The sequence below is a fragment of the Naegleria lovaniensis genome, assembly GCF_003324165.1.
Source record: "Naegleria lovaniensis strain ATCC 30569 chromosome Unknown tig037, whole genome shotgun sequence".
Lineage (NCBI taxonomy): Eukaryota > Heterolobosea > Eutetramitea > Acrasida > Naegleriidae > Naegleria > Naegleria lovaniensis.
Window position 1 is genome coordinate 279,656 of NW_025407859.1, and position 23,013 is coordinate 302,668.

Here is a 23,013-nt window from a genome sequence, read left to right on the forward strand (position 1 = left end):
ACACAATTCGATCAACTCTCTCATGAAAGCCTTCCATTCACCTCTCTTAGTACTTTTTGCACTTCTATGGACCCATCTTGTGGTTTATTTGTGTCTGTCTCAAATCGCCTCATGCTCATTCAACCATTCATTGAACATTTTGGATTTTGGAGCTCTTCCAGATGGTAAGACTGACAATACCGCTGCCATTCACAAGGCTCTTTCCGAAGCGAAACGTTCATCCAAATCGGTCTACATTCCATCCAGTACATGGCCATTTGTTCATCATGGCATGATTCTTGTAGATTCTGTTCTCATGTATGGAGATGGATACTCGTCATGGTTACATGGTTCGAATGAGAATGCAACTGCCATTCAAATGATTGGTGCCAATGTCCAAATTGCAAATTTAAGATTGACCTCAGTGGCACAAGAACGAAGAACGACACCACAACCTTCGACTGTGTATTGCAATAGAGCAAGTAATTTCAGTGTGGATCGAATTTGGACACAACCATTACCAGGAGAGGGATATGTCTATGATGATACACATGTAAGTGGAATGTTGTAAAGGATTCATTCGAGTGTGAAACTCTTTAACTTGTTTGTTCACTTGTTGACATTTCGTCTTACAACTGGGTGGATGATGCATTTCAAAACTTTGTGAAAACACACAAAAAATTCCATTAAACAATTTAATGATGACTCACGAAAGATTCATGGAGTGGGTGGAATTTTCATATATGGATGTTTTAATGGAACGATAACCAACAATAGCCTGAATTATACCTTTGCTGATGGTATTCACATGACTGCAGGTTCTCGTGATATTCTCATTGAAAACAACATGATTGAAAATTCAGGAGATGATGGCATTGCATGTGTCACGTATTTACCAAAAACAGCACCAGACATGGACACCCTTCGTCGTTTGACACGAAATTGTGGTAATTTAATTTATCGTTCGAATCGAGTCAAATCCAATCGTTGGGGACGTGGCATGACTGTTATTGGCGGAGATTCGATCATTATTGAAGATAACACGATTGAGAAGGCTGCTGGCTCTGGTGTGTGGATTGCTTCTGAATCGTCGTATAATACTTCAACTGCTCAACATGTCATGGTTCGAAGAAATACCATAGTGAGACCAGGTGTTTATGGATTACATGGAAAATGTCATCCCAATAACACATTACCAGCCATGGGAGTGGACAATCAAAACTCTCGTTATGCAGGAAGTGTACAAAATATCATGTTTTTGGATAATTTAATCATGGATGCATGTTTGGACTCGTTTCGAATTACTGGGCGTGAAATTTCAAATATTGTCTTTGCTGGAAATACATTGTTATCGAGTGCACGATGGGGCATGTACATTGCACCAGTGAATGGAAGTTTTTTCTTGATTGGAAATACCATTACGAATTCGACGTTGAATTCCTATGTTGGTGTCAATGAACAAGAGATGATGGTTATTGCATACAACAAGTTTTCCAATGCCTTATTGAATGGAAATGGTCGAATTCAAATTGCACATCTCTATGCAGCACAAAGATTTCAATTCACTAACAATTCGTATTCTCAGAATGTGAGTACGAACGCGAAGAGAATGATTGAAGCAGTGGTCATTCCCAAACAAATGGTCTATGATCATAGCAATACGAGTGTATATTCGACGTATTTTCCAAATATTGGCAAGTTAAATGTGACATCGTTTGAATTACCTTTGGTCAACGATTTGACATTTACCATTCCATTTCATGTCAATAATTTAACATTAACAGAACAAGATCTTTTCAATTCCCCTTCATTTCCAAGCTCTATGAGAGGTCGAGTCCAACTACTAGCAGTTTTTTCTGGCACTGGAGGCCAAGCCGATATGAATTTACAGAGAAATCAAGTCACTTTTCGAATGACACTTTCCAATAAGGCAACTTTTCGATACAGTGTGATTTTGAAGGAAATTGAATCCGTTGCAACAGCAACCATCACCATTGAACGACAAGTTGCACCTCCTTCTCCTCCAGTACCATTACTGCCATCCGCTAGTGTGAAACACGAGTTTAGTAGTGGAGTGCACTCTTCTCAACCAAAAACAAGTCGTGTGAATCAAGCAAGTGAACGAAGACTCTCCCAATGGACCTTGATATCAAAACAATTATTCATTCTTGTAGTTATTCTAATTTCGATTGGAATGGTTTTCTAAAAAAACATTTAACAACCAAAACGTTGCAACTTGTTGCCTCTGTTGTTTCTTGGTTGAATCTCATTGATGACGCTGCGTCGATATCCATAAAGTTTTTTTTCAAAAATGAAAAAAAGTACAAAAAAAGGAGGAAAAAAAATTGTTGTAAAGTTTTAAAAAAAAACACTCCAAAAAAAAATGCAAACAACAAGCGACATGTCCCTTATGAACGGTTTTTTACCAGTTCCCTCATTTGATACAACCACGACTCCATCGTCTCCTCAGATAGTCACTTCAACCGATGCAGAAGAAACCCTTCCGAAGACTTCTCAAGAAAGTAAATGGGCTCAATTGTTGGACAGAGTTTTTGAAGATGCAAAATTCATGACTTTGGAACAACGTCATCAGCAAATCTATCCATATTTTATGCAGTTTTGTGCTAATGTTGATGTGGATCGCTTTAATGAGAGTTATTTGTCTAACGCTCGTATTGATGGATCTTCTACAAAACGAAATTTATCATCCATTGTTGAAGCTGCGGGCATGGAAGACAATTCATCTTCCGATGTTGGATCTTCACCATCGAAAAAAAAAAGAAAAAAAAAAGACAAACCTAAGGATGATAAAAAGATGAAAGAGTGGTCAGAAAAGATACGACAAATTGCGGATGAAGGCTTACCATCGCTAACAGATTTACAGGATATTGAAAAGAACTTCTCAGAAGGAAAGCAAAAACACATTTCTATTAATTACAGATTTATCACAGAGAAGAAGGAGAATCATTCAGAACAAGTGAGACACACGTACAAAAACTTTTTTGATCGATATCCTAAATTATTTTACTTTTTCTCGTACTGGACGTTGAATGGCAAATTCAAGATTATTAAGAGCGTGTTTGACGAGTCACCAGATCTTTATAAGAAGTGTGTCACAGACATTCCAGATGAATACAAAAAGATTTGGATCACTCAATAAAAGTGTTAATTGTGTGTGTATTTTTGACTCTCAATAACATGTACTTGTTACAGCGAACACGTGAATGCATGTTTGGAATGTTTGTGATGTCTTGCCAGGTGGGAGTGCAACCGGTACCACTTTCGACAATGCTTTTAGCTTGTTCCAAAGCCTTCGTGACTGTTGTCAACACGCTTGTTAACATCTACTGCAAGAAATTCAAAGCGTCACTTCCACCAATGGAATAGTCTTGTGGGTTGAGTACGCCACCACCGAATATTCTTGATTGTTGTTGTTGTTGCTGATCTCGAGACATCAATAGTGAATCCTGACCCAATAGTGTGGAACGATGAGAGGACGTAGTTGCCATGGTGTTATTGAGACTTCCTCCTCCGTTTAAGGAATGCAATAATTGAGTTGCAGAATCTCTCTCAGGAAGTCCAGTGAACCGATCGTCCATTAATAACATACAATATTGTTTCACATTTTCAATAAATTGTTCATCGTGTTGAGCCGCTTCATAATAATAGTCAGCAAGGAACAATAAAATTCCTGCCTCATCGGCCGAGCTTAATTGTTGATGAAGTTGTGTTGAGAGTAGTTGTTGATCATTATCTTCGTCAACATTATTACTGGGAGAATGACCCAAACATTTCAAATATAATTCCACAGCTCGATCATTTTGATCCAATCTCCGGTAGATATTTGCCATTTTCAATAGAGTGCTTAATTGTTCTCCTCTATTATCGAATGCACGTTGATAACATTTGAGAGCATCATCGTACTGTTCCAACGATTCATAGCAATTGGCAAGAGCTGCCCACATTCTTCCGTCGTATGGTCTCAAGCTGCACGACTTGCTATAATAATAGAGAGCATAATCAGACATGTCAAGCATTTCATATGTTTGTCCTAATCCATACCAAGCTCTATAGTCTGTCGATTGAATTTCAACAGCGCTTCTGTAGGCATTCACTGCTGCTTTGGTGTTTTTCATTTCAATATATTCGTGGCCCATGAGCGTCCATGCTGATAAATATTTGGGATCCAATGAGAGAGCTCGCTTAAAATACAATACTGCCTTTTCATGTTCCCCTCGTAAGCTATAGTAATTTCCAATGACACAACATGTCTCAACACGGTACTTGTCAATCGAGTGAAGTTGATGAGCCAATTTGCTTAAACTTGACTTTTCTTCTCGTACGTACAAAATATTAGAGTAGGTATCTAGACATTCCAATCGATAAGGGTCATTCTTTTTGATGTGTTCAAAATACTCTTGTGCCTGTTGGAAATCTTGTTGATGGTAACTGAGCATGGCAAGTTGAGAAAATAAATAATTGGAATATGGGAACTGAGAGGATAGTTCTTGAATGAGATTGTAGGTTTGATTTTCATTGTTTGTCGTCTCTTCATAGTCGAGTTGAGTGAAACTTCCTTGATTGGAAAGCGTCTCTAATTGCAGCCGAGATTTGAACATCTTCATCATCCAATGTTGTTTTGTATTGCTCTTAAATTTTTTAAAAGTAGCTGGAAGAAGACCTGCTTGATTGTTATCGTTTTGTGTCGTGTCTTGCATTAAATCGATTAAAATGTAAACAATTTCCATCCAACTTCCCCACATTAAAGGTTCATAATTTACACTTTTGATAAAACAATCTAAAGCCTTAATTTTCATCTCCATTTCTTTGAGTACAATTCCGAAAATGTAATACAGGTACGAGTCCATTTGATCTAGGTTGTGTAACACTTTCAAATCAGCAAGAAGTGTCCGTAAATATTTGTTTTGAGTTTGGTTGTGGTGTTTTTGCTGGGTCCGTTGCTGATGAATCATTTGATGATGAGCATTTGCGGAAGCACCAACACCAGCAGTAGTCGAGGTGGAAGAATTATTTAAACTATATTCCAATACCTCCTGTTCTTTCATTTGCTCACCCGATAAAAACAGCGAATAATATTCTAGAAAGAGACACTTTTTGCAAAATGATGATAATCCTTTCGAATTTTTGGATAATTCATCTGTGAAAGGTTTTGTTTGTTTTTGTAATATAAACGAACAACGAGCATATTCTTTGGATTCAAATAATGTTTTAGCAAAAACAAAATGATCATATAATATTTGTTCGTTTGGTTGAATAGTATTTGTCGTGATTGTTTTACAAGTTTGTACCGAGTTCAAAGTCTCTATCGGAAGTGATATTACTTGCTCTCCGAGCCATTTGGATGTATGAATTAATCCTCTCTCCGATGTTTCTATAATAACTCTCCTAATATCTTCTCGAATTGTAGTTGTGGTCGTGCCATTATTTAATGTTGTCGAAGATGAACTTCTCAATTCCATCGCCTCGAGTTGTTGTTGTTGAAAGAAATTTTTTAAAACTTCAAAGGCGGGATTTGTTTTCTGAAAGGAAAGAAATGAAGAGCTGAGCGAGGAATAACGATATCATCATCTCAATAGGATAACCATTGATAACGTTAACCAGTGGCAACATGTTGGGCCATGATGAAAACTCTAAAGACCAAGCCGCCACCACCACTCGGAGTAACATCTTTCCAAACTCCGACTCCCATTTCTCCTCCGCATTTCCACAACCATTCACTCCAACAACATTGTCTTCAAAAAAAACAATGAAATTCACTCTCGTGCTTCTTGTTGGCATCTTGTTCTTCTGTTGTTGTTCTACTCTTCTCGTAGACCACACTCATGCAACAACAGCAGTAACAACATCTTCTCCTCCTCAACGTATCACTTCTCTCCCTGGTTTCAATGGTCCCATTTCATTCGCTCAATATTCAGGTTACGTTCCAGTGAGTACGAATAGTACTGAAAAGAGATTTTTGTTTTATTGGTTTGTGGAATCACAAAGTGCGTCATCGAGTGAAGATCCAGTGGTGTTATGGATGAATGGTGGTCCAGGTGAGTATCATCATTTTGAAATGCATATATTCAATAATGGAATGACATTTTTCATCATCATCATATATGATTTTTTGTAAATTTTGAATTTTTTCATCATTCACTAATTCTCGAATTCATCAACCATACCATTCCATACAAAATCACACACAGGTTGTAGTAGTTTGGATGGTTTCGTAACCGAACATGGTCCATTTCTTCTCAATGATGACGGAAAAACTTTGAGATCCAACGATCATGCTTGGAATAAGAGAGCAAATATTATTTATTTAGAATCTCCTTTTGAAGTTGGATATAGTTTTACTACCAATAAGAATGATCATGTTTGGAATGATGTAAAATCAGCGAATGATGTGTTGCAATTTTTGGCCATTTTCTTTTCGGAATTATTTCCACAATATTTGAAAAATCCATTTTATATTGCTGCAGAATCTTATGGAGGACATTAGTAAGTGTTGTTATTATTATTATTATTAATCATTTGTATGGAATGTGAATTTTTTAAAACATGACGAATTGAACGATGTCAATAATAATTAATTACCATTTTTGGAATTATTTAAATTATTTAATATAACCATTCACACCAATATCTATAGTGGTCCAACTACTGCCGTAGCTGTTTTACGTGCCAATCAACACAATCAATTTCCATTCAAATTCAACTTGAAAGGTTTCATTGTTGCAAATGGTATCATGGATGATCGTGAAGATACCAACTCGGTTCCAATCTTTATGTATCAACATTCATTAATTTCCAAATCCTCGTATGAAGATGGTCTCTCCAAATGCAAGGGAGATTTTTACAAGTTTCAAAATTTACCAGAATGTTCCAATGTCATTTCACAATATTATACTTCCATTGTAGGTGTGAATCCATATGATATTTATGCCAATTGTGTTGGAGATGTTGGACCTTTTGCTTCCAATAATGAGAAGGAAGAAAATGCATCATTTTTGGAAACCATGAAGAGTAATGGATGGATGAAAGCATTGACTCAAAAACAAGGATCATCATCTTCCATTCATCCCTTATTTACTCTGAGTGCACGAGTGGGAAGTGGTGCTCCATGTCTTGCCTATAAACCACAAGAATATTGGTTTAATTTGAATGAAGTGAAAATGGCACTTCATGCTTCACCTCTCATTCCACAAGATCATCGTTGGCAAATGTGTAACAATGTTGTGAATAGTTTTTATAATCGAACCTATGATAGTATGATTCCATTTTATCAGGAATTATTGTCGAATGGCATTCGAGGATTGTTCTATTCGGGTGACTGTGATCTTGCTGTGAATTCATTGGGTTCTCAGAATGGTATTTATGCATTGATGAATGTGATGAATGGACAAATTGTTAAACCCTATCAGTCATGGATGATGGAGAAACAAGTGGCTGGTTTTTATCAAATTTGGAGCGCTGGATCAACCACCATGACCTTTAAGACGATTAAGGGAGCTGGACAGTAAGTATTTGTTGTTGATGGTTGTTGTGTTTGTTTCACACACTCAAAAATCACACCCATTTGTTTTCACCATGGATTCTATTTAAATTTCAATAGCATGGTACCAATGACTCGTCCAAAACAAGCCCAAACTGTCTTGTATGACTTTATCTTCAATTAATTTGTGGACTGCTGTGTTCCAGGAAGATATCAAAGTGTAACAACCATTATTATTCACTCAATTAAATTATTAATTTCAGATATTAACTACATCTTGATGAAATTCCAAATGCAATTCTTTTACAATCAATAATTATTTACAGCAATTTATTCTCGTCACACTTATACCTTATTTGATACATCCAAGTCTTTCACATCGGGTGCACAGCAAAATTGCTCATAACATGACTTGTTGCAAATAAGACGACATGGTTGAGTTAAGTCTTCTTGATTACTGTTTTCTCTGGAAATTACATTTCCAGTAAATTCAGGTTGAATCGTCGATGAGTGAATGTCATGCTTGTGGAAAATGTTTTGAATTTGTCGAGCAATTTTCATGAAACCTTTGCTATTTTGTGAGGTCAAAACGTGCACACTAGCAATTGATTTCTTTCCAACGAATTGCCAAACGTGAAGCTCGTGACACGAGATGACACCTTCAATTTTCATGATCTTTTCCTTCAAGTCTGTAATTTTCACATTGGCTGGAACAGATTGCAATAAGGTTCTACTTGTCGATTTGAGTAATGGAACTGCTGTGAATAGAATAATGCAGCTCATAATTAAGCTTAGAATAGGGTCAACGTAGAGAACCCATTTAGTGGTATAATTTCCTTGGTCATCTGGCTTATCGAAAATCATTAAGAGTCCGGCAGAAATCATGACTGCAATGGAACCTAAGAAATCTCCTAAAATGTGCAAAAATACACCAAAAATGTTCTCAGAACGGTGATGGTGTTGTTTAGAGGGTTTTGGTTTTTCTTGATGAGGTGAAGAAGAAGATGCATGAACATCATGCAATTCATGGTCGTGCGAGTGGTCATGGTCGTGTGCATGATCATGGGAATGTTCTTCTTCGTCATGAGAATGGTGCTCATCATGACTGCCATGTGAATGACCGTGGTGATGACCGTGACCGTGTCCATGGTCGTGGTCATGCCCAGGATGAGGATGGTGACCACAGAACATGACAAGTCCAATCTGTTTGCAGTTTTGGCATCATTAAATCAAAGTAAATATGGAATTTGGAAATTCAACGATTCCGATTAGTACGAGAACGATGAAACCGCAGACCAAAGTTATTCAAATTCATGCATTTTGAAAATTACAATTAAAACCTACCAAATTCACCAATAAACCAGCTCCTCCTACACACAACACCAATAAAGGATTTTCAATTCTCTCTGGAATGAAAAATCGTTGAATACTCTCCATAATCACATACAAGACCACACTCACTAAAAACACTGCGTTAATAAGTCCTCCCAATGTCTCTGCACGTCCAAATCCATAAGTCATGTTGTTGGTTGCACTCTTCTTTGCCAACCAAATGCAGGCAGCTCCTACAACTAATGAAATACCATCACTTAACATGTGAAAGGCATCAGCCAATAAGGTCAATGATTCTGCAATAATTCCCACTTGGATTTCTCCCAAAAACATTAAAAACACCATTGTAATCATAATCACTAATTTTACAAAATCAGGCTCTTTCCACAAAGGTCTGGATTTTGATAAATAAATTTTACGGAGTGTTTCATCATCAAGTTTTAGAATGGGTACTTCAATGCTGGAAGATGGACTTGCTTGTTCCGTATCATCACTAGTTCTCGTGGTTGTATGGTTGTTATTGATGAGTTGATGAGTTTGGTCAGTAATATCCTCTTCCTCATCATCGCTATGATGATGATGTGAATGGTTATCGTCATGGTGATGATGATGACGGTGGTGAGAGTGTTTATGATGATGATGGTGTTTGGATTGAACATGACTAGAATTGAGTAAAGCCTTCTTATCCTCTTCTCCGTTCACTGAAACAACATTGGACAGAGAAGGGCTCGAGGCTATGAGCAAGCCGCCGCTGCCTCCTCCGCTATTGCTCATCTCCGGTTGATGTTGTTGTGGCTCAGCGGTATGTGCTGGGTGAGAGGAGTTGTGTTATCTTGAGACATTTTTTCTGGCTGCAAAACCAAAAGCGCCAGTTGCAGGTGCAGATGAGAAGTAACAATTCGTCGAACAATTGGAGGTGTAAATGGAGAATAAATGGATATTTACCAACAAGTTGAATAATTATAGAATGGGTCAATAATGAACCAAATTTTAACCTTTTTCACACCAATTATGAACATTTCAAAATACTGTAAATGCTGTACAATGAATTGAATTCAGAAAAATGTCTCTTCATCATCGCAATGACATTTAATATCAAAATTTACAATAATACTTAGTACAAGAAAATAATTTCTTCTTGTCATTACCTAATGTTCATGATAAGATGCAATGGTCTCAACAAACATGAATACACACACACGTGTGCATTGTGTATATTTACAAATCATAAAGTGAAATCATTCCAAAATTATCTGTGGTCAAAAATTGAGAAGTTTGTGGAATAAAGGTTCCATGAGTCACAGTAGGTCCAATTGGGTTGGTAGTATTGTTCTGATAGGATGTTGGAGATGCTGCATGAAGTACCTCAAACGAAGATGCTGTCACTTGATACAAGGAAAACTTGGGCATTCCGAGTGAGATCAATAATCTCTTGCTGGGTTCATAATGGAAATCTCCAACCACGCTCAAACACTTATCTACAATATTCAGTAGAGATCTTCCAGTTCTAATGTCATGGACTTGAATTTGACCGTCTCCATATCCCAAACAAACTGTGAAATCATCCAAATAGGTATGAGTAAATAATTCAATTTTTCCAGTATCGTACACAAATGCTGGTTTTGAGGTGTTACCAGTTCTTACATCAAAGACGTGTAAGACACCTTGATCGGTGGTAGCACTTGCAACATTCGAATCCGAAGGATGAAATCTCACACTCGAGACCACATCTTGACACAAATAGACGGAATTTTCAGATTTCATTTGATTACTCTGAATGTCATCAACGAGCTTGCTAATGTCTGTGACAAAAACTTTTTCATCAAATCCACCACTAATGACGAGAGATTGATTGATTGGATTAATTGCAAATTGTCGAATGGTGTCTTGATGGAATTTTGGAAATGTGTCAATTTCTTGAATTTCATCCAATTCTGGATTGAGAACGACAATACCCAATTCTGCATTCATGGCTACAACAATACGTCTCGGATCTTTTGGTAGCCATTCAATATATCTCACATGTTCTTCAATATTTTGTAATTTGAGAGGGAGGGGTTGTTTGGTCGATGGATCGATTCTACCAAAAAGCAAACCATTTTTTGGAAGCATGGGTTGTTGCTGTGCATTGATCATGCTTGGTGTTTGATTTTCTGTTCCGCACAGAAACAAGGTCGGCAATGAGGTTGATGATAAATTCAAGAGGGTTTGAGCATTGGTTGCTGGCTTTGAAAGTCCTTCTAAAATACCTATATTTGATGAGAGGATTGGTTTGACATCGAGTTGAGCAGTTTGGAGAAGATGAGGAATTTTAGGCGTATCATAATTTAATAATGTGTAACCGAATTCGTCACCTCCCATTTGTGATGGCTGTTGTTGTGTACTCATATTTCCTTGAGTGTGATGTTGCATATGATGATCAATGCTTTGTTGTGATTGCGGAATAGAGGCCATGCTTGGATCCATTTTTTTGGAGTATGTGGATAATGTGTGTTGACGATTGACAGGTTAGAGGGATCGTTTTGGTTTCTCTCTTCGTTTTCTTTCACCAAGTACACATTGATATGAATATTTAATATTTTCTTTATTATAGGTAAAAAAGCACAATTGCTTGGAGCAACAACGAGGTTTTAACGGTTAGCCTTGGAGACTCTTTCGACTTCATCCTTCTTTTTGACGGCATAGGAGTTTGGTGAGAGCTTAGCACAGTTGATGATTTCGTCAGCCAAACATTCAGCCAAAGACTTGATGGTTCTGAAAGAAGCTTCTCTTGCTCCTTGAGTGATCAAGTAGATAGCAACGTTGACTCTTCTCAATGGAGAAACGTCGACAGCTTGTCTTCTGACAACACCAGCAGTACCAATTCTGGTAGAGTCTTCACGTGGACCACCGTTTTGAACAGCATCAACCAAGACTTGGATTGGATTTTCCTTGGTCATGATGTGGATCAATTCAAAGGCGTGCTTAACAACTCTGACGGCCAACAATTTCTTACCATTGTTTCTACCGTGCATCATCATTGAGTTGACAAGTCTCTCAACAACTGGGCAGTGTTGCTTTCTGAATCTCTTGACGTTGTATCTACCAGCACTGTGTGGCAAGTATTGAGCATGATCTGGAGTGGAAGCAATGTAATCCTTCAATGAAAGATCCTTAACTTCAATGTTGCTGAAGGACCATTTTCCGAAAAGTTTAACTTCTGGTTTGGCGACGCTCATTGTGAGAGGAAACGATTGTGGCGACGAAGTTGCTGTATTTTTTTCAACGAAAAAATTCAAAAATTATGGTCAACCTGGGTTTTGGATTTTACAATGAAAATTTTTTCTTGCTTTCCTCACAGCATTTGGCCTGAAGCAAGGTCAAAGAAAGCGCGTAAGCAATGAAACTCTCTGAAGAATTCTTTTGAATGGAATCTAATATAAAAGATTGTTTTCAACCACAAGGTAATGTGTTAAAGGTAGTTTCAGATTTCAATTCCATCAACAACATAAAAAAATGAAGAACCTCGCCATGCCTGATAATGGAGGATGCATTGAATCCTTCTCCTCACAATACCATCACGAATCCCGATGTTTGAATTTGATGAATAGAGACCCATGTTTGGTGTGGTTCTCTCACAATTTGGCTCCTTGTATGTTTTGAATTTTCGGAATGAGCACGAAAAGAATATAACAATACTCTTACCGCTTCTTTTCATCAACAACCTGTTGCATTACTTGTTTTATTGAACATGTCTTAACAATAATAATCTCTTTTCCATGCACTTTTGACAATGCAGTACCACAACATTTCATTATTAAATTACAAAAATTGTCACAAGTGAAAAGAGTGGGAATTTTCATTCACGGAGAAAATAATCAAAATCCAAAACATATACAAATTCATGTTTCCAGTGATGGAGTTTCATATACAAAGGTAGTTGACGCAGAAATTGAGCAACGTTCAGGAGATTATTTATATGACATTTGTGGACTAAGCAGTGTAGTGGAGAGAGTGAACATCTTCGACTCGAATGAAAATACAAAGCCTGTGGAGGCACAATTTGTTAAATTTGAATTTGTACGTATTCACATTGGGATTAATTGATTGGATAACATGCATCTAAATTTTCGTGATCATCGCAATTCTTGTGTGGAATTCATCACCTATTCATGCCTTAATTCTGACACTTTAACGTTATTGTATTTTATTATTAATATCATACAAAATTCGGCAATAGACCGAGAATTATGGAGGTAGTGGAGTTTATGTTGCTAAAGCATATGTGTTTGGTCTCTGAAATAAATTAATCCTCCTCAATTTCTTCTTGAATATCTTCATCCTCACCGGTTCTAGTAGAATGATTGTCTTCTGGCGGCATGACTTCATTGAAATCGACACCAACATGTTTACAAATGGACTTGATCATTTCTTCATCAAGGAAATAATTTAGGGTGATGTCTTTTTGTTTCATTTCCAAAATTAACTTGTAGGCAGCATTGGGGTCATTCAATGTTTGCAAATGATATTCAATGAGAATGGCAAAAACGTCTCCCACTCGTATGGCCTCGTCGATTTCAATCACACTTTCTTCTTCTAAATTGTTCACATTGTTGATCAACTCTCTACAAATGGAAACAAATTGGACCTCATTCGTTTTCAAATTCATGAGGGATTTGGCCAAAATGAATTTTTCAATGTAGAAAATCTTTTGATTAAGCTGTTTCAATCGCAAATCATAATTTGGATTGCTCTTCTTGTTTTGCTTAATTTCTTTGGTTAAATACTTGACTGATTCTCGGAGAGCATCCAATGCTTTTTCGTAATCTCTGTATTCGTCAATTTCCACTTGAGAGCATGTTTCAAAGAAACTTGAAAGGAATTTCCATGCTTTTGCCTTTGTGTAGAAAGAAATGATAGATTTGATAATCTCAGGCTCGTTATGCCAGTCTAAGCTTTGTAAATAATTAGCAGCTAATATGTACAATTGTTTTTGTCTACTCAGTACAGCAAAGAGCATAATCTTTTCGGTATCTCCAGACTTGATGAGAACTTTCATGGCTTTCAACTTGTCACCAGCTTGAACATACTTCTTGGTTGCAATCGCATAGCTGCCTTGAATGGATGCAACTTTGGCAATCTTTCGTAGGAGAAGAATCTTTTCATTGGTTTCTTCATTCTCAGGCGAAGTGTTCGTGTTGGTTGTGGTGCTTTCATTATTGCTCATGGATGTGAGACTACTACTACTGTTGGAAGAAGTTAACGACGAGGAAGTTGGAATTTCCTCTGAAGGAGGAGACATTTGATCTGCCATTTCTTCTGTGAGCTTGACATTCTTCTTGATACATAATTCTAAAGCCAACTCGTATTCCTTGGCCCGAATATACATTTGTACAGCTCTTTCAAATTGGGAATGTTCAATAAAGAATTGACCACATTTCATGAACACTTCTGGATCGTCACTATCGGATTTGTCGTTGAAAATATTGTCAGCAATCGTAGAAAGAGTATCAAATAATTGATGCTTGAAACACAAATCGATGGCACGAGAAAGATTACCACCTTTTTGATACAACAACACTGCCTTATCTGTTTGTCCTGTGGATTCAAAGTAGTGTGCAACGTCAATCATGAGCTTTTCATTCGAAGATTGCAATGAAAGGTTCAATGCTTCATTGTCATTACCCAATAACTTGGCCACTCTCACAGCTTCATTGAAACATCCCGCAAATTTGTAATACTTGATGGCATGATCCAATAGCTTTTTGTTATCCTTTTCGTGTTCCAACTGCTTTGCAAAGTAGTAAGCAGCAGACTTGTCTTGAGACTTTTTCACAATATCAGCTGCCATCTTTAAGTTTCCAATGAAACAATACATTCTCACTTGAGATAGGAAATCATTGGATTGAATGTAATATTTAAGAGCCTCCTCATAGTCAGTATTACCTTCACAGTATTGGGCCCACCATCTGTTCAACTCCTTGTCCTCAGGTCGAGTGAGAATATAGTTTTGTAGACTTGTCATGTCGGCTGCATTGTAATACATTCGTGGTACTTCATATTTGTGAGTATTTGATAATTCGTAGAATTTCTCTGCTAATTTCAAATCACCAATTTCTTGTTCCAAATATCTTGCATACTTGTAGTAGGTTGTTTTCAAATGAATTCTATCTTTTGTTTTGGCAACTTCAAGAGCCTTTTCCCATTGTCCAATAGATTGATACATTTCGTTGAGAAGATCATTCCTCTCACACTCTGCATAGAGTTTTTCAGCTTCATCGATCATACCTAGCTGAATCGCTAATGTTGCAATCCATGCAAGTGGTTCGTTGGGCTCACTGTCTTTCACCTTTCGTAGCGCCTTTGCCGCCAAAGCATTCTTCATGTTGCCCAGACAAATTTCAGAGATTTCCATTTTGCGAGTTTTGACACACATCTTGGCCATGTTGTACCAAATAGAAGATTTTGATTCAATTTGTTTGACAGATTTGTAAGCTTCTTCCATGGATCCAATGTTGAGATAAAAGCTAAAGTTCAAGAGAGCTCTCTTTGTTTTGGAAGACAATTGGTCTTCATCAATTCCTTCAAAGTCTTTCATGGCTCTCTTCTCAAAGAGCTCTCCGTTTGAGCCAGAGGCGTCATTCTTCACAAAGAAAAGGTTAGGAACACTTTGACCAACAAGCGATTGTGCATTTCTGTCAATTTTGAAATAATCTTGAAAGAGTGTACCATGCTCCTGGGTGGCAAACAGAGTACAAATGTAAACCTCATTGTCAGAATTTTTCAATTCTACAGAGAGCAAATTTGGTTCGCTCAAATCCCAAAATACAGAAGTTGGTGTTCCACCCTTAAATTTGGTTTCAAAATCAAAGCTCTGTAAACGGTCATGCTCAAAATCGTAGACATAGAGCTTGGTGCTAGGTGTCAATAAATCAATCTCACCTTCTGTCTTGATCTTTCCCAACAATGCCAACATGGTTCCATTGCAGTTACACTTTACAGATGAAATGTAGGTTTTTTCGGATTGGTCGTTCTCATTGTTATCGAACACTTTCTTTGACACTGAAACTGGTTTTGCCTCTCGTCCAAGTACATGCCACATTCTCACATGATTGGTATTGGTAGCAATTGTTATGAAATCACCTTGCACATCGATCGAAGTAGGAATGCCTTCTTCTTCTGAGAGTTGTAATGTTTGCTTTTTCACTCCTTTAAAACTGTAAACCTCTATTCTTGGGTTCGAATTGGCTGATCCATCTGTTGGAACAAAAATGCTTTCAGAATGCAATCCAACACAAATAGATGGAATTTCAAAGGTTTCTGACTTTTTGACGAGATCCTTGCCTTTGTGTTCAAATAATTCAATCACTGAATTGTTTGAAACCACTAAATGGGTCTCTGTATGATCAAAGTTTCTAATATTAATTCCTGTTTTGATGGTTAGAGGCGGTATCTTTTCTTCGTTATTTAAACATCTTCCAATGATTACAGAAGTCAACGAGTTTTGTATGGCCACTGTACTATTCTTCATTCTCCTCTGGAAGTTATTTTCTTGTAAAATTTCAATATCATTATTTTCTCCACAGACATAGCACAGAACTCGCTCACCATGACCCCATTGAACCATTCTTACAGGTTGTTTGCTTGGAACTTGATATTCTCCATATTTTTCCCACTGATCTCTTGCTTTTTGGTTTCCTGTGAATGTCCAAAACACCAATCGTCCTAAACTGGTACCTCCAACAATTGCTCGTTTTTGAGGATTGAAAGAAAATGAAAGTATAATTTCGCCGTCATTGTTTGGAGAGAGCATGAGTGTTGTATTTTCGTCTGTTTCTAAGTTCCACACTCGAATCATATTTTCATTGCTGGTAATGGTAGCAATTGCTCCAGATCCAACCCACAGAGTTTTAATTGTAGTACCGGAACCATTGGATATACTGATTTTGGTTCTCATGACTTGTTTCATTCCAATTTCATTGGGCTTAGTGATGGACGCATTAATTTTGTAAACGACAAGCAATGCAGTATCCGTCAAGAGCACAAGATTAGACTTTTCTCTGTGGAACAGTAACGAGCAGATTTGAGATCCATTAAATTGAATACCAGTGTCATGTAGAGTGTCAACTCGAACTCCACTGGCAGATTTGTGAGTAGTTTCATTAAGGTCGTCGGCAACTCCTACGACAACCTTGGATCCTTGCCCAGCCAAGACAGGTAAAAAGAAAATCCATGACAATTCGGTTGTTGGATCCCTGTTTGTTTTGAAGACAATTTGATCTGCTGACTCGACGCATGATCCTGGATTTTCATAGTTCACAACATGCTTTAACTTTCCACCTTCATATTTCCATACGCCGATTGTTCCGTCCTAAATAAGTTCAAGAAAGCCGACCAACGATTCATGTAACATGCAGACATTAATTCCTGACAACTTACTTGATGTGTCGAAATTAATCGTTCACCATCGGGTGTCCATTTCAAAGCGCAAATTTTTCCATGTTCCTCAATTTCTACTTCTTTTTGATTGTGATCCTTATCATTGTAGATCAATAGAGCTCCATCTTTCCAACCCGTGCACAGAATAAATTTGGAGGGATGCCACGCGAGTGCTGTACAATTCGAAGAGCGAGACAAGTTGACTCGTTCCAACTTTTCTCCATGATCATCATACACTGACACAACTCCGTTAGCCTTAGAAATTGCAAGCAATGGATACTTTCTGTGCCATTGTTGACAAATTGGAGCATGAAATTTGTTGTTTGATGAGCCCTGCAAAGAAAAGTTTTCATAAATTACTGAGTGATTGAGAAAGGATGAGCCCGAAACCAATCCAACGTTGTATGCTGAAGAGGCTGATGAAAGTCCATTTGTTGATGATGAGCTCATTTTTCTTGATGTATCGAATCCATGTAACAACATACAAATCATGTAGTGCAAAGGCGGGAATTATAAAAACTTGCTCAAATATTGAGAATCAACATCATTGCCTTGTATTTGTTGCCGTTCATCATGAGATAATCAATAGGGATTGAAACAAGACATGGAGTTAAATAGATATGAAAATAAATAATTTACTCACTCTTGTGTTATTTTCTACGTTTCTCATAGAATAATAAATAAGGTCTGGCCTCTTCGAGAACTTGTTTCTCACTCACGACCTTCTTCACGTGTGAGTCACTAATGTAGAACCAATCTCCTCTCTTGAATTGTTGCCCACCATCGATAATGAGTTGTTTGACATAGGCGACATAGTGTCCACCGTGCATGGTACCACTGTGCTCTACAATGGCATACAAATCGTAAACAGTTTGCTTATTCTCTTCATCTTGACGATGTGACGGATGGATATATGGTGCCATATCAATGGAGGTTGGGAAGATGATTTGAGCATTATCTTTCATAAATGAATGAGCTCCTGTGCTCATGAGATAATCATCAAGAATGGATCTCTTCTTTTTTCGAAGCATTTGATGCATGGACACAAATCTCTTGAGATGAATTGTGAGCACTTGAGGCAATTGAGCAATGGAAAATTGTTTGCAAGCATTTCTGAGGGTGTATTTTGGCTTGTTACTTGCACTACTGTTGTTGTCAGCGGTTGTAGGAGAGGTGGTACCTGTATGGTTCGAGGTTTCAGAACTTGTGGCGACATCACTGGAATTGGTGGATGCATTACTGGAGGTCTTTTCCTCATTATTTTCGTCAATCAAATGTGAACATTTTTCGCATCGATAGCCGTCGTCACCCTCGAGTAAGTCATGAGTCACAAATCCCCAAAGACAATGAGCCAAGTGAACGCCGTTCATCTGTTGAGGTATTGTGCTCAATACTTCTTCTGGGTTTAGCATCATTGAGTTCGTCGTAGAAGTGGCAGCAGTACTGCTTGAGTCGTCACTACCATTGGCCATAGCATGCTGCTCAAACGTCTTCTTTTCTCGCTCAAATAACTCTTTAAAGTGCAAGTACAAGTTCTCCTTAGTTTTGGGAATTGGAATGCTCAAATCGTGCGCCATTTCTTTAATAGTGCTCACATGACCACAGTGACTGCAAAATACTGAGCTATTGAGAATGATTTTGAAACAGTCATCAATCACTGTTGGAGGTGGTTGAATTGATGTCACAGTTGTGCTTGCACTAGAGGTTTCTGTAGTTTCGTTCTGGGAGTCATTAGAGTTGGTAGTTGTAGCAGCATTCTTTTTCTTAAAATCGTCAATATATTCATCTCTCACATGTGAACACACAAATCTCAACAATTCAGTTGCATCGTGTTGTCCGTATCCTCTAAATAATGGAAACTTATCACAAATAGCCTCAAATAATTTGCTAGGATTGTATGGCACAAATAATTCGCCTTTTTGCTGTTGTGGTAGTTTGTAAATTGAGTTGTAAAACAAGGTCAATGCAAAAGACAGAGACTTGGCGTCAGTAAATGTAATCTTCTTTGGTATATTCAGAGTAGGATAAACAGCACTAAGATTCAAATAAAAAGATGCCAATGTGTGCGTATGAGTCAATGCTTGCATGGTGCTGTTGAAAAAGCAAGTATTACCCAAATTATATAAACCTCTCATTGTGCTCAAGTATTGATTATTCTGAATATTCCATTTGGCATCTGTATCTGATTGACTGGCGGCAGATTTAGCGGCAATAGTCTGTGATAAAATTTGCAGTGCTTGAATCATTTGATAATCTCGTGGGGGTGCAGTTTCTAATTCCATCTTCAATGACTTCGTATAAATAGATTCTGATCCAAAACAGGTCTCAACTTGACTCTTTACGTATTTTAAAACATTCACAAATCGATTGATATGCTCATCATTTGGTTGTTTCAAATGAAAAACGCTCTTTGTTCGTGTAAATCCAATGTCCGTGCTACTTGGACATGATAAACAAATACTTTTCAGAGTTGAAATATTGATGATAATACCACCTCCGTGTTGGGTATTCTTTTTCTGAAAGGCATGCTTTGGGCAATAGAATAGTCCATTGAAACAATTCAAAAACAAATCATCATCTTCAACAGTAGATTGTAATTGTTTGCATGTACTGCATTTTGGGGCATGATGACAAGACGCATCATCTCCACTACTACTGCTCTTGAAAGAAGCAAAAGTCTTCTTGATTCGATTCGGATCTACAGCCTGACTGTAATCCTCACAACAATGCTTGCATAGTCTCATTAAAAGCGGTTCCGCCCCATTATTATTACTTCCAGAGGATGATGATCCATTTGTTGTTGCGGGCTGAGATGCCGATTTGGCATGAGGAGCAGAGGTTGGAATCACAAGAGCACTCGATTTCGTTTTGGATTTGTTTTTAGCCATTTTTTTTTTAAATTAAAAATGTCCTTGTGGTTGCAATCTCATCAGCCCTATGGTGATCGTCATCATCCTTCATCGGTAACACATTCCAAGCAACAGATAGCCTCTACACGGAGGTTGGCTCAGTTTGCATTGAAAATGGCAACAACATTGATTATGGGTTGTATGGTTGTTTTATTGAGTAGTAGGCATTCATGGGTTTCCGGATCTTCTTCCTATGATGAATATATTAGCATTACAAAATCACTCGATACAAAATATTTAATTTATCATTTTTCAATGAATCAGTTTCATCGTGAATCGGCAGGTCGTCATGATGATGATGTTTCATTCTCTCAATCTAATTTATATCCGTATATTTTAGACAAGTATGATTTGAAGAATTTACAAGTCACAATGACAAGAGGTAGATACCACTATCGGGATTGGGGCTTACTGAAAAGAAAGTATTCCACGGATGGTAGTGAAAATGATCACAATGAATCACCATTTATTTCAATGCCACCAAGTGGTTTGACTGTAAAAGCCCAATTTAACAATTCTAACCAAACAACGAGTAGCAACATCAAACATAAATGGGATTACCTTGTCAATGAATTGAGCGGTCTGTTTTGTGCCAGCATTAATTTTTTAACTTTTGATTCTCGAAGAGTCTATGACAGTGGAATTGTTAATTTTATGAACCATGATATTGGAAAGAATGACCATTCGACAACTACTATCTATGGAACGCTGAGTGAAGAGACAGTGTGTACAGAAAATTTAACTCCATTCAAATCTATATTACCGTATAGAGGAAATAGAGGAATCAGTGCGCTATTGATACCTAAACTATTATTCGATAGCGATTATGTGAGCTTGGTATTGGATATTACAAGAAGGGGCATATTCATGAACGTATTTCGAGTGATTAAATATAATGAAGGAAATGAATACGAAAACTTCAAGTTTATTACGTTTAAAAAGACCAAATTACAAATACCCTATGGAAACAGCCATATTTATGTAAATGGTGCCGACAACGAGCTGCAAGACACGCAGAAAATCGCTACAAATTCTCCAGCTGACAAAACAATTTCTATCAGTACCACCAATAATTATTTATTGAAACGAATAGTGAATGAAATGAATGATACTGGGAGTGATCATGCTCATCCACTCAATCTCAATATATACAATGTGAATAATATTAAGAGTGGTTTTGAACAAGTAGTTCCATCTCGTGTTCACGTTATGAGATATCAGCTTGATAACAAGCTCATTACCAACATTGAAATATTCAATAACAGCGACACTGGTTTGGAAAAGGAAAATTATTGCCTCTATGACGTCATACCATGGTACTTTAAAACATTTATACATACTTTGAAAATTGATGGCCAGTCTATTGATCAAGCTCACAAGAATCACATGATCAAAAGCATGAATATTTTACCACAAAAAGATAGAGTGAATCCATTTGTCATGAATTTATGCTTCAACTTGACGTCATTTATTAGGAAAAGCCGAGGTCAAAGCGGTTCGTCAACTTCTATCCAGGTGTCCATTGAGTTTGAAAAGACTTATTTAAAATATACTGAACATGCTCCTGATGCTAATAGAGGATTTGACTTGTCAAGTGCAATAATTATTCACTCGAGTAATGAAAACCCCAATGACCTCTATTACTACTACAGTGACAGTCTACTCATCAATCTTCCAACGCCAGATTTCAGTATGCCTTACAACGTTATTACATTGACAAGTACTGTGATTGTGTTGTTCTATGGAAGCATGTTCAACTTGATGATTCGAAGATTCAACGCCAAGTACGAAGAAGAACATACCAAATCATTGCTAGACCGAATACTTGGAGCAATCTTCAGGAAGAGGACGGCCACCAATTGAGCTGACTTTCGTGAACTAGTTTGTAAAAGTTATCGGCAAATCTTGTGACAAAAATATTGTTTGTTTTATACATAAATTATGGACAAAATCATGATTGTTGTCATGATCAAAGATCTGTGATTGCGCTTAATTCTTTCTCAAATTCTCTAAACGTTGTTGCAGATCATCATCTTCAGCTGTTGCTCCTACATTTTCCTCTTCGAGAAGTTTTGAATTTGGTGTTTTTCCCATCTTTCCGCTCATATCCAAACCAATTTCATCTAACACTTGAGTGACTAATTCTTCTTCTTCACCTTCAGCTTCATCGTCTTCCATCACATCGTCAACCATATCGTTCATCATTTCTTCTTTCATATCCATCATTTCATTTTGTTTCATAAATTCTTGCATAATCTTTTGCATTTCAGGTAGATTCAATTGTTTGTTCATTCTTGTCATTGTTTTTGTCATTCCTTTCATGGCTTGTGTCATTTCATTAGTCGAGTTGAGCGTCGTCAATTTGAGAGAAATAGCTTGTAATTGAGCCTGCATTTTGTGCATTTTAGTCACGTGCTTTCGGGTGCGAACAAGATCTTTGGCCATAATTTTAACTGTGTCCATTTGATTTTGTCTGGCCATTCTTCGCATGTCATTGATGAGCTTCTTTTCTTGATTTTGTAATTTTACTCGCTCTCGTTCCATTTGTCGGATGGTTCGTTCAATGTTACGTTTATATTCACGGAGGAGTTCTTTTGGTGTTTTCTTTTTACCGAATATTGCTTCTAACATTTTCTGAGTGAGATTTGCGGTTTAGAGAGTGGATCAGGCGTTGTTGTTGTTGTTGAGTGGTATTGTTTCGTATTAAAACGAAAATAGAAAATTGATGTCGAGTTATGATGGTGTTGTGTGTTGAGGTAAACTACACTATGTTTAGCAATTTGTGTTGTTGTTGCAAATGATCTCGTGACCCGAGAGTTTTTAATCAAGATAAGCTTTGTGTGTGATCGTTGAAATATTTTTTTTAATTTTAAAATT

The 23,013-nt window shown here is 37.3% G+C and overlaps 12 protein-coding genes across 12 annotated transcripts; 5 read left to right on the top strand and 7 right to left on the bottom strand.

Annotated features, from left to right (window-relative positions):
• Window positions 1–22: 22 nt before the first annotated feature.
• Window positions 23–2,185, top strand: C9374_009145 (uncharacterized protein; the record flags this gene model as incomplete). Its single annotated transcript, XM_044699300.1, has 2 exons — window positions 23–532; window positions 695–2,185. 2 exons carry the CDS (start codon window positions 23–25, stop codon window positions 2,183–2,185), a joined length of 2,001 nt encoding a protein of 666 aa, XP_044544891.1.
• Window positions 2,186–2,362: 177 nt separating this feature from the next.
• C9374_009146 (uncharacterized protein) lies at window positions 2,363–3,139 on the top strand (the record flags this gene model as incomplete). The annotated part of the gene is made up of 1 exon (XM_044699301.1): window positions 2,363–3,139. One exon carries the CDS (start codon window positions 2,363–2,365, stop codon window positions 3,137–3,139), a length of 777 nt encoding a protein of 258 aa, XP_044544892.1.
• A 184-nt stretch (window positions 3,140–3,323) lies between these two features.
• Window positions 3,324–5,459, bottom strand: C9374_009147 (uncharacterized protein; the record flags this gene model as incomplete). The annotated part of the gene is made up of 1 exon (XM_044699302.1): window positions 3,324–5,459. One exon carries the CDS (start codon window positions 5,457–5,459, stop codon window positions 3,324–3,326), a length of 2,136 nt encoding a protein of 711 aa, XP_044544893.1.
• Window positions 5,460–5,746: 287 nt separating this feature from the next.
• C9374_009148 (uncharacterized protein) lies at window positions 5,747–7,661 on the top strand (the record flags this gene model as incomplete). The annotated part of the gene is made up of 4 exons (XM_044699303.1): window positions 5,747–6,035; window positions 6,189–6,483; window positions 6,635–7,501; window positions 7,598–7,661. 4 exons carry the CDS (start codon window positions 5,747–5,749, stop codon window positions 7,659–7,661), a joined length of 1,515 nt encoding a protein of 504 aa, XP_044544894.1.
• Window positions 7,662–7,822: 161 nt separating this feature from the next.
• On the bottom strand, window positions 7,823–9,583 carry C9374_009149 (uncharacterized protein; the record flags this gene model as incomplete). Its single annotated transcript, XM_044699304.1, has 2 exons — window positions 7,823–8,680; window positions 8,822–9,583. The coding sequence occupies 2 exons, from the start codon at window positions 9,581–9,583 to the stop codon at window positions 7,823–7,825; spliced, it is 1,620 nt and encodes a 539-aa protein (XP_044544895.1).
• Window positions 9,584–10,027: 444 nt separating this feature from the next.
• C9374_009150 (uncharacterized protein) lies at window positions 10,028–11,275 on the bottom strand (the record flags this gene model as incomplete). The annotated part of the gene is made up of 1 exon (XM_044699306.1): window positions 10,028–11,275. One exon carries the CDS (start codon window positions 11,273–11,275, stop codon window positions 10,028–10,030), a length of 1,248 nt encoding a protein of 415 aa, XP_044544896.1.
• A 164-nt stretch (window positions 11,276–11,439) lies between these two features.
• C9374_009151 (uncharacterized protein) lies at window positions 11,440–12,027 on the bottom strand (the record flags this gene model as incomplete). The annotated part of the gene is made up of 1 exon (XM_044699307.1): window positions 11,440–12,027. One exon carries the CDS (start codon window positions 12,025–12,027, stop codon window positions 11,440–11,442), a length of 588 nt encoding a protein of 195 aa, XP_044544897.1.
• Window positions 12,028–12,304: 277 nt separating this feature from the next.
• C9374_009152 (uncharacterized protein) lies at window positions 12,305–13,088 on the top strand (the record flags this gene model as incomplete). The annotated part of the gene is made up of 3 exons (XM_044699308.1): window positions 12,305–12,440; window positions 12,588–12,868; window positions 13,029–13,088. 3 exons carry the CDS (start codon window positions 12,305–12,307, stop codon window positions 13,086–13,088), a joined length of 477 nt encoding a protein of 158 aa, XP_044544898.1.
• A 6-nt stretch (window positions 13,089–13,094) lies between these two features.
• C9374_009153 (uncharacterized protein) lies at window positions 13,095–17,677 on the bottom strand (the record flags this gene model as incomplete). Its single annotated transcript, XM_044699309.1, has 2 exons — window positions 13,095–17,159; window positions 17,228–17,677. The coding sequence occupies 2 exons, from the start codon at window positions 17,675–17,677 to the stop codon at window positions 13,095–13,097; spliced, it is 4,515 nt and encodes a 1,504-aa protein (XP_044544899.1).
• A 200-nt stretch (window positions 17,678–17,877) lies between these two features.
• Window positions 17,878–20,115, bottom strand: C9374_009154 (uncharacterized protein; the record flags this gene model as incomplete). Its single annotated transcript, XM_044699310.1, has 1 exon — window positions 17,878–20,115. The coding sequence occupies one exon, from the start codon at window positions 20,113–20,115 to the stop codon at window positions 17,878–17,880; it is 2,238 nt and encodes a 745-aa protein (XP_044544900.1).
• A 135-nt stretch (window positions 20,116–20,250) lies between these two features.
• C9374_009155 (uncharacterized protein) lies at window positions 20,251–21,999 on the top strand (the record flags this gene model as incomplete). The annotated part of the gene is made up of 1 exon (XM_044699311.1): window positions 20,251–21,999. One exon carries the CDS (start codon window positions 20,251–20,253, stop codon window positions 21,997–21,999), a length of 1,749 nt encoding a protein of 582 aa, XP_044544901.1.
• Window positions 22,000–22,125: 126 nt separating this feature from the next.
• Window positions 22,126–22,767, bottom strand: C9374_009156 (uncharacterized protein; the record flags this gene model as incomplete). The annotated part of the gene is made up of 1 exon (XM_044699312.1): window positions 22,126–22,767. The coding sequence occupies one exon, from the start codon at window positions 22,765–22,767 to the stop codon at window positions 22,126–22,128; it is 642 nt and encodes a 213-aa protein (XP_044544902.1).
• Between the last annotated feature and the right edge of the window lie 246 nt (window positions 22,768–23,013).